General features: G+C 40.2%; 2 protein-coding genes across 4 annotated transcripts in view; both read left to right on the top strand.

Moving 5' to 3' along the window:
* The window catches only part of LOC109700001 (polyphosphoinositide phosphatase), a 328,419-nt gene extending 321,928 nt beyond the window's left edge, over positions 1-6,491 (top strand). For all 3 annotated transcript variants that reach the window (XR_012449075.1, XR_012449073.1, XR_012449069.1), the window contains one exon: positions 6,311-6,491. The gene's annotated coding sequence lies outside the window, so the exon portion shown is untranslated. The remainder of the gene's footprint in view (positions 1-6,310) is intronic.
* The window catches only part of LOC109680782 (polyphosphoinositide phosphatase-like), a 134,751-nt gene extending 126,180 nt beyond the window's left edge, over positions 1-8,571 (top strand). The window contains 1 exon segment of the mRNA XM_074077010.1: positions 6,311-8,571. Coding sequence (XP_073933111.1) covers positions 6,311-6,488 — 178 coding nt within the window. The 3' untranslated portion in view covers positions 6,489-8,571.
* The last annotated feature ends 3,964 nt before the right edge of the window (positions 8,572-12,535 follow it).

The raw sequence follows: 12,535 nt of genomic DNA, 5'->3' as shown, positions 1-12,535 counted from the left end.
AGAAGATGCACAAATGGCCAAGAAATACATGAAAAAATGTGCAACACCCTAAGCCATCAGAGAAATGCAAATCAAAACGACATTGAGATTCTATCTCAACAAATGCTGGCAAGGATGTGGGGGGGAAGAGAACCCTGGTACGTTGTTGATGGGATTATAAATTAGTCTGGCCACTATGGAAATGGATTCTTAAAAATACAACTAACATATGATCCAGCTTTCATACTCCTGGGTATGTACCTGAAGGAATCTTAAGTCAGAATAGTATAGAACACATGTATACCTGTGTTAATTGAAATATTCAATAGCCAAGTTATGGAATCAACCTAGCTGCCCATCAACAGATGAGTGGATGAAGAAAATGTGGTAGATATACCCAGTGGAGTATTATGCAGTCATAAAAAGAATGAAATCATGTCATTTGCAGGAAAATGGATAGAACTGGAGATCATCATCCTAAGAAAAAATAAGTCAAGACTCAGAAGGTCAAATATCACGTGTTTTCTTTCATATGCAGAATCTAGACTTAAAAAAAAAAAGACATGAAAGTAGAAGAGGAACTCTTTGGAAAGAGGAAGGGGATCAATGGGAGTAAGGACAAGAGAGGGTAATAGGGACTTGAGTATGATCAGAGTATGTTATATACATATGTGAAAATGATATAATGAAACCCGTTATTTTTATGATTAATAGACAGTAATAAAGAAGAAATTCTAAAACAAGCAGAAAAACAAAAGGTATTTGCTGACGTTTTACTCCACTAGGACCAGTGTGCCTTAGTGGAGCAAAATTACAGTTTTCCTGAACCATAGTTTTCTCCCAGAAAATAGAGGAAAGAATAAGAGTAATGACCTTAAACCATCATCTGCAAATAAGTTAGTTGATCAATGTCTTTGGTGAGTTCCTCTTCAACTATAATATTCTCTTGATTGTGTGACTCATTTATGATCAACAAAGAATCATTTGGTGATGTAGAAATAGCAATCTTATGGAAAAAAGTTGGAGTTTTTGATAATGACAGAAAGGATCACTGGAAAGGGAAATATATTCTATGACCAGAACAGTTACTAAATTTTTTGGAAATGCTGTGTGGATTTTAGCTACATGCCAAAATGACAATTATAGAAAAGGTACACGATTTTTTTGGGAGTGAGTTGGTTTTCTATCTGTGGATGGGGGTGGATGAGCCTTAACTAGGGTTAATTGTAGCTTTGGCAAATGAAGGAAACGCATCTAGGTAGATATCTGATGAGCGCCATTCACCATGGAACGCCTGTTGCTTAACTTTGCTTGTTTGGTGGAAGGAGGCAGGAAAGGAGGTCTGGATTTTAATTTCAAAATCTGTCATCCTGATCTTTATTGCAGATGTAGTGAGATCAGTTCTCAGCCTCTCTTCTGCTCTGTGAGGCCTCAGACAGAAGGAGGCTTTTACCGCTGAGCTCCAACTCCTGAAAGCAGATTAAGGGGTAGAAACAAGGAAATGTTGGGTCTTGGAATTTCTGACAGCCCAATTTACACCCTGTAGCAGGAGGGCAGAGAGGGCTTATCTAAAACCCAGAATTGGCTGATCAGCAAAATGAATAGAGAAGTCTCAGTCAAGGAGGTGATGTCTGTTCAGAGTCATTTCCACGTATGTTTAAACCTTCATGGCTTCCTGCTTCCCTTAGAATAAAAACGCAACTCTGTATGGCTCCTCTCATGCCCTGTGTGTCCTCCCTTCCTCTCTCTCTGACCTTTGCTCTCCACACTTCGGCCATACTGGTGGCCCTTCTGGTTCTCACACAAGTCGATCCCTTGTGTCTTGTAACCTTTGCACATGAAGTGTTCTGATCTTTTAAGGTACACGATTTTAACATGGACTATATCACCTATATAAAATTATGGAAATTATACATATATTGTGTAGTATTTCAGTCACCAACCACAAATGTTCCTGACATCACCAAATTCTGAAAACATTTCAATCTGGCCAGTGAAATATTTTCTTGTCAATTCAACATATGTTTATTGGTTACTCAGTATGTGGAAGTCAGAAAAAAAAACAAAACCTTAACAGAAATTCAACTAAAAAGGAAACTCAAACATTAGTTCTGCATTCAAGTAAAGATCCAGTTATTATCAGAAATGGTCGTATAATCACCAGCCAAGTGAGTAATGCCACACTAAAGAAAGAGCATAAAAGGGCACCAATAAGGATTTTGTTTAAAAACATCTGGCGTGTCTAATGAATTCCTGCCTGAAGTGCTTCTCTTCTCTAAGTGGGAACTGCAGTAAAGGCAAAATGTCATCAGTGCTCAGTGTTTAAGGCACTGCACAATGTGTGTTAAGTAGCCCATAAATGAATTAGCAAATATATTATTCTAAATAAGACTGTAACATTCCTTGAGGGGAAATACAGACCTCCTCTTGAAGATAGAACTAGCTTCTGTAGATAAAAAGAAATGAGCCTATAACGTTGTAATTATAATATTTTATCTCTAAAAATACTACTGACATTTGAATGAGGGCAATAAATCTTAGCCCTTTGGGGGCTGTGAACAGAAGCTTCAAAATATATTACCTTTAGTTGTGGCCAGGAGAAGAATGTAGAGCTTTTTTTTAATCATGCAAGTATAACAGGTTTTCTCTATTGTAATGAATAAAAGTGCCTTAGAATTTCCACATCATTTAGTGCTTAAATACTGGGGGGTTTTTTTATCCAAAAACAAATGCCACCTAATCTAAGACTATTCCATGTAGTGTTGGATCATTCCTGGGTTTACCTCCCTCTTTTTCTAGTTAGTATCTTCAGAAACAAAGCAGAGCCCAGCAACTGTTTATTACATTTCTTTCTCACTTCGGAATATTTAAATCAACAGGGAAAATCAGAAGTGTACTCTCATTAGGAAATGCATGGAAAAGCTGATATTGTGGCTCATGTGTTTGTAATTAAGTGTTAAATTGTGCCTTCCCAAGGTAGGAGCTAATAGCATTATATCATTTAAAAAGAAAGTTCATGCTTAAAAATGTTCAATGCTGTATTGCATTGACAACAAATAAGATCTTTTTCAGAATGTTACATTCATTAACCACGCAACCGACAGTGGTTTTCTTAGACCAAAGGCATCAGCAAGTGTCAGGATCACCTGGAAGACTTGTTGGAATACTTTTGCAAGTCCCCACCCACCCCCAAGATGCTGGCTGGGTAGGTTTGGAGTGGAAGCTGAGAATGTGTGAGCTGAGGTGATGTTACTGCTGCTGGTCTTGAGACCATGCTTTGAGAACCAATGCCTGAGACTATGAGGACCTCCTTGTAACTGGCTTCATGATGAAGCACAAGTTTCTTTCTGAGTCTCTTTCTTCCTGCTCCTTTTTCTCATTATGCCAACAATATTGGGAATGTCTTGAGCTTCCTTCTAGCCCGTTAGTAGTAAACATTTTACATTACAAGTTTGTTACATAGTGTAGAATTTGTGTCTAGAAGAGTAAAAAAAACCAAGGGGAGAGTTGATGCATTTTCTGACTCCCTGCATAGACTTTTCGGGAAGCTATAGTAAGGTAGTATTGGAACCCTAAGCCCACTTGCCACTTAGTCCAAAGCCTAATATTTGTTATTTCATATTTGCAGTGTTTCTAATGTCTTCCCATTCATTACTGCACATGACAGTGAAACAGCTTCTGAGAAGTAGAATGAGGACTCCTGGTTGAATTAGGATAAGAAAGCCAAGGCCCTGGGTGAAAGTGGCTTGTGTGAGGTCCCATGTGTGTTTGTCCTAGCCATACACCATTGGGAGGTTATTGCACTCTGGTCCTGTTTCCTCCCACTGCCTGTCCAAAAGCGTATTCAGCTGAGGCATCTGGGACTGTAGCTATGAAAGGTAAAATAATACCTTGGTGACTTGTCATTCTCCCATCCTTGACTGAACATAGTGTTAGTTCCCAGGAAGTGTCTTTGAACATCCATTGGATGTCTGGTGTGCTTTCTGCCAAAAACATCTTCATTAATGCACATGGGTTCTGCTCAAAGGTCTGATTTCAAAGAGCAAACAGAGCACATTAGTTTCTTTCACAAATAGACTTTAAGCGGTTCATCTGTGTAATGGAGTGTGTAATCCCTGTGCTACCTGCCGTGGATGTGAAAATTGAGAATGATAATGTATGTAAAGAGCTTTGAAAGGGGCAGGTGCTAGAGAGGGTAGCTAGTGTGTTTCAAGAGTTGCTGCTGTGGATGCTGATTTGATGACATTCTCTCAAAACAATAATGGAGCCTCCTTTTTAAATGGTCTGGTTAAAATGACCCCAAATATTATCAACCATTAAAGAAATCTAGCATCTCACTTTGAATTATGTAAATGACTTTAGAGTTGCTCTATTTTTCTGAGGGAAAATCCAAGAGTTCATAGATTAATTATCTCAACGACTCATCATTATAATGTTTAGCCACAGACCCTAGAGTAAATACTGCTCAGTATTTTGAAGAAACATACAGATTCAGGTATCTTAGAATTCTTTCACCTTGGTCATTATTTTTGTTTTTGAACTTTAAGCAAATCACTTTATCCTTCGGTTTTTGTTTACTAAAATAAGGTGCCTTAATAAGACTACAAGAAATCACTAGAGTGCTTTTTAAAATGAGAGTACATGTATTTCATCAACTATATACCACATTCAAGTTGGAGTATGTTACTCTGAGGTGAAAATAATTGAGCTTGGCTTTCTATTTTTATATGATTTAATGTCGTCTCCAGCTACCCCAGAATTGTGTGTGTTTTCGATAAAGGCAAAGTACAGTGAGCTACCTTGACAGCTTTCTGGGAGAGCAAGAAAAACATACATTGAATTGTGGCACATCCTAAGAAGATAGCGTTCTTTGGTGGTGGGGGGTAGAGGAGGTTCCAGTATAGTTTCTCATGGGTCACCATACCTCCAAGTGTCCAGTGACTTTCTAACATTCCACCTGGCCCTGAGGTCCAGCTGTGCTCAGACTACAGTGCCTCTCCCAGCTAGCCAAACAGCTTAACCTCCAGGATGCCTTTCTGATTCCTCTGATAAGGTGCACATGAGCAAGGCTGAGTCCCCAGCCCAGCAAAATAGATCCTCCAGGTTTCTCCTCTCGGTTATCTTGGGTGCCCTAGTGTGGAGAACCATCTCCTCCTCACAGGGTGGGCCTTTGGCCACGTGGTGGAATGTGGTGGCATTATGACCTCAGCCCCTCACAAAGTCTCAGTGACCTCTTATAGACCTTTCTGGGCACACACGTGAGCATGCACATACTACTGGCATGTGTACAATGTGCATCAAACCCAACTGTTAGCTGACTCATCCCTTGCAGACCTGCCCCCGCCTCAGGGTATAATAAGTAGTGGGTGTTCAGATTGCCATAAGTTGAAGGTGTGTCAGACACCAAGTTGAATTTTGACAAGGTCCTTCTAAGTGTGTTCCTCAGGGGTGGATGGAAATTTCAAACACTATGTAGGCTGTGTGGGTGGGAATGGAGGGATATTTTTGAATAGAGAGATTCTTGGGTCTTTTCAAATCATCCTGGAAAGGAAGGAAGATGCCTATTACAGATCCCCTGGTCCTCATTCAAAAGCCTGAGGCCACATGAATTACAGAACTAAGTGCTACATTCACCTCATACTAACACCCCCTATGAGATCTGATACTGTGTCTAAAACATAACACTTGAAGTGTGAAAAATATTGTTAGTTCAGGTAAGGCTGTAACATCAATGAGTTTCAGTTGGGTCAGGTTTTATGAGCAAAGTAACTTTCAGTTGTTAAAGCTTTTAGGATTTCAGAATTATAGATAAAAATTATGCACCTGTAATTGTTAACAATAATTCATATTTACTGAGTGTTTGTGGTGTGCCAGGCACCATGTTAAGTGAATACTTTTCTGATGTAAACCCATTTACTCCTCTCAGTAAACATGGGAAGCAGGAATTGTTAGTGATAGCAACAATTCCTACTCAGTCTTCCTTTAAAAAAAAAATTATTGAGTACCCAAAAATCATTGAGTTCTCAGGAGGAAAAGCAAAACATAGGTCCAGCCTCCACCTAAAATTGCGCCCACTTATGTGGAGCCAGATAGACACACAAACATCACCCCACACAGGGCTGGGAACAGAGAGGGGCTGGTCCTGTGTGTGCATCAGGGAAGTGTCGCAGGCTGGTCCTCCATTTCCCATGCAGAAGAGAAGCCAGCCCCCAGGAACTACAGGGATTGTTCATTCAAGGTCAGCAGGTCTCAAATGCTTTGAGACTACAGCTCCATGGGGGCCCTCACCCTGTGTTTCTTTAACACAGCCCTCTTCTGTCATCTCTTACAGAACGCCTATTTCGGCTTTCTCCCAAGACAACATCTACGAAGTTCAGCCCCCAAGAGTAGACAGGAAATCCACAGAGATCTTCCAAGCCCACATCCAGGCCAGCCAAGGTACCATGCAGCCCCTAGGAAGAGAGGACACTTTTATGTTCCGAGAGTACATCAGAAACCGCTACCTGTGAACAGAGAGCACTTGAAGCTTTCCCTCTTCTTCATGCCGTGCAAATTATAAACTACAGGTAGTAAAGAAATGACTGAATGTGTTGCTCCTGTTGACTTTGCTTTATTTTAAAAATACTTTGTTTAGAAATGTGTTTAATGTACTATGACAGTATTATATTATGAAATTGCAGGTATTTTTTGAACACCCATTGTATGCCAGGCACTATGGCAAGATCGAGGAATATCATAGTAAGCAGATTGAGCTAAAAATTCCTCTCCTGGGAGGAACAAAGGCAAAGTATTTTTCTTTATAATTACCATTTTTTAAATGTATTCTGTTTTTCTGCTAACTTTGCATTTTGCTAAAAAATTTCATTACCCTGAAAACCCTGGTTTTCAGAAAATAAAAGGGACCAGATATCAACAAAGTGTTCTCCAGTAGTTCAGGAGGTAGATGGTGGTGGTGGCAGCAGTGGCGTTTTTACTACAACACCCTGCTGTTCTTGATTTAAGGCAAGTGCCTTGTCCTCCTAAGAGTTAACCTGATTTTGATGTAACAAGATGATATCTGAACTATCAGTTCTGTCGTTAATTCAAATTCACCTTTAGCTGTCTGAGACTACAAACTGAGAGCAAGGAAGCCATGGCATTTGAACTCTAGAGAGAGGTTAATGACCACAAAGTACATGTGAACAAAGCAAATGCAGATGTGAAAGCACTAAAAGTTAACACGTCATAGAAAATGGAGTGGCTGTCGTTCTTATAACTTACAAGTAGCTATGGACTTGGAGCCATCACTTCAGTATCTCTCAGCCTCCATTTCTAATCTAGTCTGGAGAGGAGAGTTGTGGAGACAAGTAAATAAGGTGTATGTGTAAAGCATGGGGTGTGGTATCTATCACATAATAAATAGCCACTAAATGTTAGCTTAAAAAGATCACTTATGGGCTGGGCGCCGGTGGCTCGTGCCTGAAATCTTAGCTACTCGGGTGGCAGAGATCAGGAGGATCGTGGTCTGAAGCCAGCCCAGGCAAATAGTTCACGAGACCCTATCTCCAAAAAACCCATCACAAAAAAGGGCTGGCAGAGTGGCTGAAGGTGAAGGTCCTGACTTCAAGCCCCAGCGTTGCAAAAAAAACAAATCACTGATGAGTGGCTGGGCATGATAGTATACATCTGTAATCCCATCTATTTGAAAGGCAAAGATTGGGAGGATCATGGTTCAAGGTCAGCCTGAGCAAAAAGGTAGGGAGACCTCATCTCAACAAATAAGCCTATGATTCCAGCTACATGGGAGGCTGTAGGTAGGAGGATCACAGTCTAGACCTGCCTAGGCAAATGTGAAAACTTACCTGGAAATAACTAAAGCAGAAAAGGCCTGTCTAGCAGGGGTGAGGCCCTGAGTTCAAACCCCAGTATTGCAGGGGGATGTGGGGGAGGAATTATTGATTGTGTGTGGTTACCACCACTTGCTACCCTAGGACCTGGGACCTGAGCATCATTTCAGAACAAGGCCAGGTATTTACACTTACCATGCCCTAGTCCCTGAAAAAGGAGACACCTTCCCAGTTCAGCTAGGCATTACAGATTTTAATTCCTTAAATCAAGCAATCTACATGAGTCTTGAAACATAAATTTCATAAACTGAAATCTCAGCAAATAATGACCAGATCCTATGAAACAATACCCAAGAACAGAGCATTCACATTTAAATGACAGGGGGTCCTCCTAGGTGTTTGCTTGTGATGGAGGATAACATGGTTTCTTAAAGCCACTTTGTATAAATTTATTGGAGAGGAAGTCATGTCTCATTTTGTGAAACCTCAAGACCCTTTGGTTGACTTTTCTAGCTTTCACCCTGTCTGATGCTGTTGGGAAGACTGGACACATCTATTGCACAAATGGTTCTGATATGAAAAATCATTCTTTTGTCATGAAGCTAAACTCAGTGTGCTCTGTCCTCAGAATAATTTAACTGTAATGTTAGACTTTGTGGATCCAAATTGAAATGATTCTATGTGAAGTCCATCTTTGTATCAAAGAGTGATTCTTCTCGAAATTCAAATACTAAGTGTGAATAAATGAGTTGCCACTTGAAAATGAGTTTCCAACTTTAGTCAGAATCATCCTCTATCTTATTATATGTTTCACAGCAAAGCTTTTTTCACCCAACTCTGTGAGTTTTCTTCCTAGAATTTGCCAGGTGCTGAGTCAGAAGTGTTTCCTCTTTTTGGAAAATAACGTGTTTGTCAGTTGTCCTCACACGTGCCTTTGGAGTTGGCTGGTGAGAATGAAATTGCTTAGAGTAGCCAGAGGAGGTGAAGTGGTCCTAATGTCCCCAAAACGTGAACACATGTTTTGTTCTTTTAAAATTATTTTAAAGACCCATTCTTTTTCTGTAGTCCCCTTCACCCCCAGCATTTTTCATCTGTCCATTAAGAACCGCTTCTTTGACCTGACCACCAGCAGAACTAACTGATGATGGTTATGGCTAAATGAATCTCTACTGAAGAAAGTGCGATCTCTTTCAAATTGAGGCTTATTACCTCCCTCTGGAAGAAGTGATGGATTACTTTGGAAACTGCATGTGTTTCGATGTGCTGCTGGCATAGGTCCCCCATGGCCACTTTCTTCAGTAGACTCTTGAGTCCCCTTTTTCATTTGAGAAACTGGAGGACCATTTACTAATAAAGAACATTAAGCTGTCACTTAATTCTTGTACCCACACACAAAATATTTTTGTAGGCTCATTTCTTCAGTACATTATATGAGAGGACTCCAAAGTAATTGCTAACCAGTTGGTAAATAAAAATTATAGTCTGAATTGATCTTGAAAAAGATTTTTTCACAAAGAAAATTACAGAACAAAATCACTTGCATTAGTTTATAGAGCAAGAGGAGGGCTGGGAAATAGGATTTGCTAAACTAGACAGCAGCCACGCTGCTAGTGAAAAACAAGATGAACAGCATGGGTGATGGGAGAGAGGGAAAAGAATCACAGACACTGTGGCCACAAGATGAATTGCAGAAATAATTAGCTGCTAAGAAGACATTATTTCCCAAATATCACCGTATTTCTTTTTAAAATGAGAATTGTAACTTAGAAACAAAGTTGTCTTCTCTTCCCTTGTCCTGCTCCCCACCCCCCACTCATTGTACCTTAGAGATGATAGACTGGTGATTAAATTCACCCACCAGGTCCCAAGGTGGCAGAATATCTAAAACAGATGAATTTCAAGAGGTCCTGCCTTAAGTGACATCACAATGACATCTGTAGCTACTGTAGCTGGGTAGATCTCTGGGTGGGTTCCTCTGGGGGAGGGAGTGCATGATTAAATTTGTATATGGGCATCTTTGTCTGGAAGTGTATCAGGAAAGGAAGAAGGCTGTGTGTGCTGGGCAGCTACGGATTCAGCATGTGCCCCCATTGGTTTATCTATCCTCTTCTCTTCTCCACTCCATCCACCATGATCCCTCCCTCTTACTCAGAATATGATTAGGTCAAGGCAGGAAAGTGATGTGCAATTTCATAGAGCCAGGCTCTATGTTAAGGGTGAAGAAGACTTGTTCTCACCTGAGGAGCCTGCAGCATAGAGGGAAAGACAGATGGGAAAGCAACTAACACAAAAGGATTTCTCAAGACCATGGGCTCTGCACAAGCTCCTGGGGCCCCAAGGAGGGGGTGACTCAATGTCTAGGGTAATGAGGGAAGTTTTTACTAAATTTCATTCTAAGTGAATGAGTGGTAGCTTGACACAAAGAAAGCAAGGAAAGCATTCAAAAAACCAATGGAAATAAAAAAGTTGGGGCAAGATGATCCCAGAAGTCAGGCATTTCTAGACATGAGGATGGAGGCAGAAGGAGGAAGATGGAACGATGGGTCAGGTAAGATGGTGAAGGGAAAATGCTCTGGCTCTCAAATGGGCCTCTCAGAACCCAGTTACCGTCTTAAATATAATTGAAGGCCAAAAGAGTTTTTGTTTATACAGGTTCTATCCACCAACATCTACACATTCAGAAATGCAAACTGAAAACTTTAAGTATTTATTAATTTAAAAAGAACAATAATAAATCCTTCAAAGGTTAACAAAAATCGCATAGTTTTATGTAACTCTTCCAAAACAAAACAAAAACACTTTATGAAGATTGACATTGTTTTACTTTTTAAATCTTTTTAACATCTGTCCTAATAGAAGACAGCTGAATTTTTGTATTCTGCAGTCAATCTTTTGGTTTTTTTTAAATTAGAATATATTAATTGTACAAAAGGGTTTCATTGGATCAATCTATTATAGTATGTTGTTTTGGTTGAAGTATATAAAGAAAATCCTTCTTTACATTCATATGAACTGGAAAAAAAGGAGGAAGGAGTATTTGCATAGCCTTTTTAGATAATTGTGGATATTCTTTTTTGCTACACCAAAACTCAGCAAGTGGTAGATTCTAAAAGGTTATTGTGAAATCTGAAACCATATCAATGCACTGTAGCATTAAACTTCATTGGTCTATTATGAACTTAGAATGGATCTTTTACCCGTGCATGATTTTGTAATCCCATGCATTGATCATTGGAAAATATTTGGTTCACTGAGTTGGACAGATCTTTCAAATGTTGACATATCTGTTTATAGCCAACCAGTCTTCTAGAAAAGCTTTTAAGCACTGGGAAGCTGCCAAGTTCATAGTGGTGGATACATATTTTCCAAAATTCTAATGTTTGCCTGAAAGCTCAAATTCTATGATTGGCAACAAATACTGCCAATTTTCCTTGTAATGATAGGCAGGCTCACTTTGTTCATTTTCAAAAGAAAGTCTGCCAAATACCCAAGTCTGAATAACTGTGGTTTGTCTGGCAATTGTTCTCCCAAGTAAAAATAGTCATCCATGAAAAAGTGGGTAGTTCCACACACAACTCAAACAACTGCCACATTCCTGAGGCAACCATTTTCAGAGTGTGCCGCTGAAATGACTTAGGCATACCTCCCATTCATGACACAGAGCATTTTAAAAGACTGTACTCAAGGGGAGAGATTTAATCAGATTAATTCATACCGAGTGTGGTGGCAACATGTACTATCCTACCAGTATAGTTTGGTGACCCCCACCATGTTCCATGCTGAGGCTCCAGCTACCCACTGCTTTGTACCATCAATGTAAATGTCAGCATGGTGAGAGAAGGCAAATGATATCAACCCTATAAAGTAGTTTGGACCTAGCAGACCCCTGAATGGGTCTCAGAAACTCCCATGGGTGTAAGAGACACATTTTGAGAACTGAGAATTGGGACCCATCACGGGTCTGGAAGGCGTGCCTCGGGTTAGTCACGCTGTCCTGTGGGCGTTGGATGCTCATAGCACTGTGAACACTGTTCTGTAGTGGTGTGGCACCCATTGCCTCCCAAGAAGATGGAGCATCTGAGCACTGAGACTGACTCACACTCATCTCCTTCTCCCAAGTCCAGACTCACCTGGCTGTCACTTGGCTCTGAGGACCACTCTGGCAGCACTGTGACTTTAGAGTCTCAGGACCTACAGGAGATGTGACTCATGCTCTTGCCTTTGAGCTAAGCCATTTAGAAATATTTAACTCATTCGTGTGTTAAGACACCTTCCAGGGAAATTGCACCTTCCTTCTACCTCCCCACCCCTCCTTTTCGGCCTGTTGCATGACTATCTACTATCACCACCCACAGGTGCTTGGGATACAGACTTGAAATACATGCCTTATGTTTCTTGAGAAAAGAGATTTATGTGAATATAGAATTTGTTTTTACTTGTCCTGTCAAAAGAACTGACTAGTGCAGAACTTTAATTTCATTGGATTTAATCATTGAAATATAATAAAAATTGAATTGACAATGTAGAAATTTCATTTTTTCTTTTCAGAGAGGTTCTGGCTATGTATCCCATTGCTAACCTTGAACTCCTGATCCTTCTGCATCTGCCCCGGGAGTGCTGGAGGCTGTGCCACAAGCATGCACCACCATGCCCAGCTGAAAATTCTTAAAGATGAATGTTTTCATTCTTACTTATTTATATTTGCTGACTTTAGCAAGGGAAGGTCAAAT

This window comes from Castor canadensis, chromosome 1 (assembly GCF_047511655.1).
Source record: "Castor canadensis chromosome 1, mCasCan1.hap1v2, whole genome shotgun sequence".
Classification (NCBI taxonomy): domain Eukaryota; kingdom Metazoa; phylum Chordata; class Mammalia; order Rodentia; family Castoridae; genus Castor; species Castor canadensis.
Note: the sequence above shows the minus strand (reverse complement) of the source record. Positions and strands in the feature narration are given on the sequence as shown.